The following is an 8,729-nucleotide window of genomic DNA, read 5'->3' as shown; positions in this document are numbered from 1 at the left end:
TCATTAGGCGTGGTCCCAGCCAACTGAGCTACCTCTTGGGAACTACATTCCATTAAATTATTTTGTGATACAGAATTTGTATTATTTTGTGATACAAATTCATTAATTTAATGGACGAATTGCCAAAAAATAGACATTTGAAAGTAAGGACCAAAAATAAAAAAACTTAATGGGTATGGCCCAAAAAAATTAAGAATAGGGCCAAAAGTTTTTATTAAATATGGCCAAAAAAAATTAAAAATAGGGCTAAATTCTTTTTTGGAGAGCGCCCAAATTAATTAAATGACTAAACTTAAAACTTTACTATACTTTTTTTTTTTTTTTAACTTATATATATATATATATATATATATATATATATATATATATATTTATATATTTTCCTTATTTTGGGGGGAGGACCATGGCCTACCCGGATCCCCCCCTACCTCCATCTCAGGGAGTACTATTGATCACATCAGGCCCAGTAAAATAGAAAAATTATTAGTGTTAATAATTTGCTCATATTCTCTTACAAATTCAATAGATTTACCCATTAGATTTGTGGAGTTCACCATTGACTTACGTGAAGTCCACATAAGTTCATAAATCTAATAGTTAATTTGAAAGTTAAAATAGAAAGAAATATTAAAAAATATATATTTACACCAATCATTTCTCAGTAATGGCATACAAAACATTACCTCATCTTGACACATCAACACGAACACCTTGTGAAGGGGTAAAAAAAAAAAAAACACAAAAAAAGGTGAAGAGAAAAAATTTTGAATTTATGAATGGCCACAAACTTGTCTGAATATTGTGTAAAAGCTACCCTTTAAATCAAGGGCTATCATAATGCAACCATTTATGAGTAATGCTATTTAAGAAACTTTTGTACAACTGCACCACATCATTCTAATCGTATTACGGTCTATTAATATAACATTACTCTTTTATGAATCGTATTTAAATCCAAGTCCTGAACAAAATACTAATATAGGTGGTGAGTGCAAATTTGAGGAATCCCCTTCTAATATATAATAGTACGGTGCATTTTAAGCACTTTTAAATAACTACATACAATTTGCTAACCATAATCAGTTGGGTCCAAGTTAGACCTTACCATCTCTACTACAACATGACAACATCACTACACAAATCTAATCCAGAGCATGCATGCTAAGAAAAACTAACAAACTGGCACAAATAAAGCAAGATGCAAGGAATTTAGGATATAACAATAACAACTGCTTTAACATATTCACAGTAATCATTGGAAAAAAGAACCAATTCTCTCTCTCTCTCTCTCTCTCCAATTCTTTGGCCAATTACAAGCAGTTCATTTCATTTCCGCCAGGGTACCATGCTTCAATGTGCAATTAGAACAATTAACCACAGCCAAGAAAGATAATTTCAGCAGAAAATGACCACAACTTCCTCAAGCATCATACTTGACTATTATCTTTGAATCTTGTCTATGTGGGGGAGAACTTCTCAAGAGTTCAGGGTATCTTTAAGAAGAATATTGCAAAACTGGACATTTTAGTTCTCTTCAGGCGATGAGTCCGATCTACAGATATCCCCCCGACAAAGTGGGCATACCCTGCACACCATATACAAAGTAAGCATATTGTCTCAGCGTTAGTAGCACCAAGAGAACACTTGTTTACACTGCAGGTAAGGTTTGGGAAAGTGGACATGCATTCAATCGAAAAAGGTCAATAATCAGGATATCTTTCTTCATAGAATTTCAATGATTTTATAGGGGCATTGCCGGAGGAATTGAAAGACGTATATATAAGCTCAAACTTATCAATAATCTCTTCTTAGATTTTCTTGTCAGCCCACTTTATAAGTTTGGGTAGTCTTCTAATCTTGCAAGCAAATGAATTTCATTCTTAAAACAAAACAGGGATGGTGGAGTCTAGTATCACAACAAAACGACTCAAGGTGGCTAAAGAAAAGACAAAGAAATCAAAGAGTCAAAGCATCCCAAACTATGAATCATTTCTGGATCAAAATAATTACTTGACTGGACAAAAAATGGAGCTACCAGAAAGTGTTTCCTCATTTAAGTCTCATTTTGCTGCAAACAAAAGGGAACTTTGTCCTATCTCCCATGATATATCTACTATGTTTTATTTATGTCTCCCATTATACTTGACCTTAAATTCAGAAGTACCTCCTTATCATTTTTCTTGGGAATAATTCCAACTCTAGTTTGCACACCAAACATACACCATGAGACAACTTATTGCATATACCTGATAAGTTCATAAGTTCAAAGATGAACCTTACCAGAAACCTATTGTAATTGAAAATTAAATTCTCTCCTATGCCATGGGACGCCTTCCACTTTACATGTAAACAAGTCTGCTTGCTGGTCATTCAGTCCGCGCGGTTCAACCCCAAATTTGTTTTTCCAACATCATTATCTATAAATTATTCTCCACCATGTCAGTCTCAAACTACACGAGCAACTCCTAGAACCTCTTATGTAAATTTTCACTCAAGTAAAACCAACTTTTTGAGTTTCAAAGTCCCAAGAAACAAATATGATACATTGGCAGTCACTCTACAATGCAGTTGTAAAAAAAACTCATACATGTACGCATATGTGTTCATATATTGATAGTCATATATCTTAAAATGCTAAAAGACTGGAACGATCTCATACCTGTGGATCTCCTTCAGCCATTTGTCAACACATGTTCTATGAAATTCATGATGACAAGGCAATATCCGCAAGCTGTCTCCTTCCTCATATTCCACAAGGCATATATAACATCTAAAAGATTACCGAAAGATGACGTAAGATAGTCTAGTATAAATGAGATGCCAAATGATATAGATTTTCCAATCAAACTAAATAAATTGATACAAACAAAGAAAAAAGAATAAATTGGTTGTCAAGAATATATCAAATTCACAGAAGTGTACAAGTAAAAGAATGGGAAAGGTAAAAATACCAGAAAGTAATGAAAGTAATAAGGTTCCTAAGGAAATACCCCCCCCCTCCCTCCCTATTTTTCTCTTTTGGTCCTTTCTCATCAAAACAACTCTACTTTTGTAGAACCATATCAAACCCTAAAGCAAAATTCACTTAAACCCTTATTCCATTACCAAAACTCACCATCACACTAACAGTAATAGTGGTTTTCACTTGAAAATTAGGTGAGGTAAAATGCCACAGAGACGTTACATTAATTTGTAGACCCACTCCCACTCCTCAAAGGCAAACAAATACACCCAATATTCTCACTCTATCAAAATTTTCTCTCATAAGTTGCCTTCTCTTGACCTTCTCTTTTGTTCGAGAGGTAAGAGCTCCCTTCTACAAGTAATTCACCAAGAACATGGCTGATAGCATATAAAAGACCAATGAAAAGAGCTTGAGCCTCCACCTCAATCCTTCACCCTCAAGCAACAAAGAGAGCATAAATAAATCACTATTGTAGGAGCAAAAAGAACAGGCGAATCATGATAACTAATCACTAAAGGAGAAACAAAAGCAGTTTTTCAAAGATAAAGAATTGAAGAATAAAGTCTTCATCTCCTCCAAAGTCCTCTCACAGTTCTCAAAACTTCTATCGTTCATTTCCCTCCATAGACACCACAAAAGGTAAGAATTTTATCCGATTGGTTCATGATTGGGAGTTGGTGTTTGTTACTTCTTTTTTCAATGGTCTATACTATGTTAGGAGTCTGGGAGTGGAAGATAAGTGTTGTTGGGTTCCCTCCAAAAGACAATATTTTGAGGTCAAAACATTTTACAAAGCTTTCCTTCCCAATGTTGACAACTATTTTCCTTGGAAGAGCATATGGAGGTCTAAGGCCCCTTTGAGGGTGGCATTCTTCACATGAACAGCATTGTTAAGAAAAATTCTCACTAAGGATAATCTTCGCAAGTGTCACATCATAGTTGTATGTGAAAAAAAGAAAGAAAACTTCTCATCACCTCCTCCTTCATTGTGACATTGCGAGAGGCTTGTGGGTTTTGGTTTTCAAGATGTTTGGAGTCGAGTGGATTATACCCAATCGGGTGGTGGAGCTCCTAGCATGTTTGAAAAGAAGGTTTAGTCAGAGAGATTATTTGGAATGTAATCCCTTCTTGTCTAATGTAGTGCATTTGACAAGAAAGAAATGCACGAAGTTTCGATGACTGTGAGAAGACGAGCTCAAATCTAAAAACTGATTTCCTTAAATCCCTCTATGAGTAGATCTTTGTTAATGTCTTTCTTGGTGTCTCTAGCTCTGTATATTTTTGTACTATCTTTCCTTGTTTATGATCTTGCTAGGTGTTTTTCTCTTGTCTATGTTCTGTGCAGTTGGATTGCGCCCCTTGCGCCCTTTAATAAATTTGCTTTACTTATCAAAAAAAATTTAGACTAAAATTTGTGAACCTATTTCCAAAATCTTAAAAATAATCCCATGTTAGACATCAAGACTGACATTTAGTTCAATTTGCAAAATTTCTACGACTATTGTTCAAGGAATGGGTTCTTTTAATAGCAAAATCTTCTATAACCTAAGGTCCCTTCTTTTGAGTTCATGATTCATTCTCCAGTGGGCAGGTATTGCAGTCAATGGTTGGCAAACATAGTACTAATGTTTCTTCCCCCTTTTTTCTCTTTTGGCCAGGAATATGCAAAAACTTACTATCCATAGCATTCAGGAAGAGAAGCCAATGGTTGCAGGTATTGCAGGTATTGTAGTCAATGGTATTGCAATACCTGCAATACCTGGTATTGCAGGTATTGCAATCAATGGTTCGCAAACATAGTACTAATGTTTCTTCCCCCTTTTTTTCTCTTTTGGCCAGGAATATGCAAAAACTTACTATACATAGTATTCAGGAAGAGAAGCCATAGATTTGTTTATGATTGCAATAGGTGTAGATGATACAAGCAGTTCAACATTCAACCACCTCTATCGAAGACATTTACTGAACTAATCTGAAAGCCAAACAGTAGAGAAACTTGAAACTTACTGTGCAGCCTCCTCATTCTGATGTTTTTGCAACTTGGTGTATAATTTGACAGGCAATGACTCTACAACTTCATTAGGTGCAGGGACAGACCCAATTGAAGATACAGAAGGTCGGGAGGATAAAACCACAGATTGCTGGTGAATTTCATCCAGAACCTAATTAAAATATGTAAAGAAGATTCAACTTGTATAAATAATACACAAAATGGCCATCATAAAAGGTAACTACATATCAGCATTACCTCAAATAAAGCTTCAGCTAACATAACAATTCTTGATATGCTAGCCCTAGCACTAGTGTCGTCATTTAAATTGGCATCCCGGCTATTAATACGACATGTACAACGACCTGTTCTATGTTGACCAGATAAGATACAAGACCTCTCATGTCCAGACAGGTTCTCAAAACGACTTCCCATCCGCTGAAGAGCACGAACCTACATTGTAAGATGAGAGTCACTGCTTGGAATCAAACACACATAATCATGGATAACCATTTATTAAAATTTCACTACAACAGAAAACAGTATAGGTGGCAACTAAGCGGAGTCCAGCACAAGTGCATACTTAGATTGACCATTGAGATCAACATTGGGCTTGGTTATGTCCCAAATGAGGCTGCCAAATGGTAGACACCTCTAAACCAACATGTATGGCATATTTCCTATTTGCAATAATATAGAATCACAAAACTTCATAAATTACAGGCTTGAGAGTCAAGATCTAGCAACATCTTGCTCACTTAATAGTGTCATCAGACCACAAATAGTTAGTGCAGAAACTTTACAAACCTGAGATCGTATTCTTCTTCTCCGTTCAAGGAAATTTGATCTATGTTCCAGCAGATCGTGATACCTGCCTTCTCTTGACCGTGAAGTTTCCACCTCGTAATCTTGGATACTGAATAAGGAGCTAGATGTACTTGATGGAGGATAACCAGAGGTAGCTGGAGTTGTTACAGCATTATATTCAGATACGGGTTCCCTTGTCTCACTCTCCCAGGCTTGTCTACCATTATGCTGACTAGCATCTCTTGCTTCTCTCTCTTGTTGCAAAGGACAAAATGTTAAATCAGACAACGACGACCGACGAAGAACTCTGTCACGAAGTCTTCCAACACTTAGGGTTCTACTAAAACGAACATTCCGTTCAACAGGTTCGCGAGCTCCAATCCACCTATCAGGTTGTCTAGTCTCAACACTATCATTTTCAGTATGAATTCTCGGCGAATACAAATTAACCTCAACCCCATTTCTTGTACTTTCACTATCTCTGGCCACACTTTGGATTGTCTCATTGTCTTGCAAATTGTCAGAAAAATCCGGTGCTGGAGCATTTAACCTCAAAGTAGCACTAGTATCTTGATAACATTGTGTGGATGTTCCGTTAATCAATGATGCAGGAAGCAAGTCACTGCCTTGTTGAGTTTCATTTCTATGAACAAAGCTGCTGGCAGGTCCTGCTTGTAGATGTATCTCATCTTCATCATTCAATATTGCGAGACTTGTAGAAGTAACAGGATACGGCCTTGATGACCCTAAACTGGTTGCTCTGCTGAGTCTGAAGCTTACATTACCAGGAATTAAACTAAAGCGGGAAAGGAAACGACCAGAAGGGTTCAAGGAATGAGTTGACGAATCACGGACAGAGCTGCTACCAGTTCTGGAAGTTGTATTAGTCGCCCTTACTTGACCCCATTCATCAAGATCATCATTAGAGGATAAACAAGGCAGTTCATCAGATTCTTCAACTTTAACCTTTCTGAAAGACTCAGTTTTCAACTCATCCGGCTCCGTTTCAGTCCGATTTGTACATGGAGCTATACCATCACCATTTTCTTTCTTCTCAAAATGACAAACCTAAAGCATGATTTACGTGTAACGTATATGCATTAACTAAAAAATAAATAAATAAATAAAATTAAAAAAAATAAAAATAAAAAAAAAAAGCCGATAATAATCAAACTTGTATCATAAGTACTAATGCACTGGATTCCAAAGACCAAGTTCATCAAATCACATTTAAAGTAACCACCACATTCATGACAAGTAGAAGGCCAACACCCATATCTTAAATCAACCTAATTAAGCGAGTTTTAACATCTGATCTAAAATCTGAATCATCACTTTGCACATTTGGTCCTCTTAACAGAACTTCTTAATATTCACTAGTTATTCAATGGAGCCTAACCAGCCTCTATAAGTCTTCCTTCCCTCAGACCTAAATTCCATTACATTTGAAAAAAAAAAATGCTTTGAAAACAACACAATGCTTCATATCTAAGTACGAGAGAAGGGAAGGGGATAATAAAAACGACGGACCTTGTGGTGGTCGTCATTGTCACAGTCGCGGGATCGTGATGTGGTTCCGAGACAAGACGACTGGAAGACTCGGTGCCCTCTGAACCGACCCGTCCGACCGCTACCGGAGGACGACGACGACGACGTCGCTGCACCACCGGACGACGCCTTGCTTCCGCTCGACCCCATTTCCCCCCTCCCTCTCCAAATCTTCAACCCTCTGTTGTTTCTCCAACTACATCACCACAGACCACAAGAAAACATCCCAGATCTAACTGCATTGTGAGAAATGAGTGATGATGTATGATGAGAGAGAGAGAGAGAGAGAGAGAGAGTTGATTTGAGTAAAAGGGGGAGATTTAGGTGATGATGATGGCATTAGCTGGGGAATGAGACAAAGTAACTTGCACAGACAGCGAGAGAGAGAGAGAGCTTTTAACCGAAGGAAAAGAAGGAAGACATGGGCGCTTTCTCTGCCTCGGTTTTGGGAGGATTCAAATGGAAAGAGCGAAAAGTGTGGGGTTGGGGTGATTCAGAATTCGCGTGCTGAAAGGGATGTGCTTCTAAATTTCTTTTTTTTTTTTTTAATAAAGTTAACTTTATTTTGCGTAAAGGCTTTGCATGAGGGGGTGTCTCATTCCTCTACTCCCTAGATGCCATAAATATCAAATATCATTTTCTTTTTTAATTTCTATTTTCAGAATAACACTAAGACATTGTTTTTTAAATATTGTCTGCTTTTTATTTTCAAATATTATCCCAATACAACTACAAAAACCAAGGGACATAGTCATATACCTTTTTAACCTTTTTTTTAAAAAAAAAAAAATTGAAAAAATTATGTCTAATCTCATGTAATCCATGCTTTTTTAAAAGGGGTAATGTCATGTAGTCAATTTTGCCACATCATAGGTGCTGTCTAAGTCTCAAATGTGAAAATAAAATAAAAATTAACTTTTTATTATATTCATAGAAGAATAACAAATTGCAAATATAAAACATAAATAAAATAAAGCCAGCCCAACCACCATCCAAAGTAGGGGATGGGCCTAACCACCCTAAAGCCCTAGTCACCTTAGAAAATTATTAGAAAATTTATTGGGAGGTGACAAGGAGTAGCTCGCCACCTTTTCGGTAGGGGTATGAAGAGTGCTCATCTCGGATTTGGATTCCTTCAAAGTTTTTAAAATATGAGATTCTTAGATTTTAAAATCAAAACCCTCCATTACATCTAATAGTTCAAACAAATACAGAGGTAAGTGGGTTCGCATGTTGAAAACTATAATTACTTGACTTAGTAACACACAAACGTCTGTATTTATTTGGACTGTTAGATATAATGGAGAGCTCAGATTTGAAAATCTAAGAATCTCGTATTTAAAAAAATTTAAGGGGATCTCAATCCGCTCAGCTCACCCACCTCCTTAGCTAAGGGGATTCGAATCCCCTGGAATTCCT

The 8,729-nt window shown here is 36.6% G+C and overlaps 1 protein-coding gene across 2 annotated transcripts; it reads right to left on the bottom strand.

Annotated features, from left to right (window-relative positions):
- Positions 1-1,189: 1,189 nt before the first annotated feature.
- Positions 1,190-7,815, bottom strand: LOC132174919 (uncharacterized). Of its 2 annotated transcripts, none has more exons than XM_059586672.1 (6): positions 7,293-7,815; positions 5,763-6,830; positions 5,214-5,408; positions 4,973-5,106; positions 2,660-2,770; positions 1,190-1,585 (listed from the first exon to the last, which is right to left on the bottom strand). In XM_059586672.1, exons 1-6 carry the CDS (start codon positions 7,458-7,460, stop codon positions 1,525-1,527), a joined length of 1,737 nt encoding a protein of 578 aa, XP_059442655.1. In that variant the 5' UTR covers positions 7,461-7,815; the 3' UTR covers positions 1,190-1,524. The 2 variants fall into 2 exon arrangements, with proteins under 2 accessions (XP_059442655.1, XP_059442654.1); XM_059586671.1 differs by having other exon boundaries at positions 4,973-5,127; positions 7,293-7,813.
- Between the last annotated feature and the right edge of the window lie 914 nt (positions 7,816-8,729).

This window comes from Corylus avellana, chromosome ca3 (genome assembly GCF_901000735.1).
Source record: "Corylus avellana chromosome ca3, CavTom2PMs-1.0".
Classification (NCBI taxonomy): domain Eukaryota; kingdom Viridiplantae; phylum Streptophyta; class Magnoliopsida; order Fagales; family Betulaceae; genus Corylus; species Corylus avellana.
The sequence above is the reverse complement of the archived record's forward strand: the minus strand, read 5'-3'. Positions and strand labels throughout refer to the sequence as shown.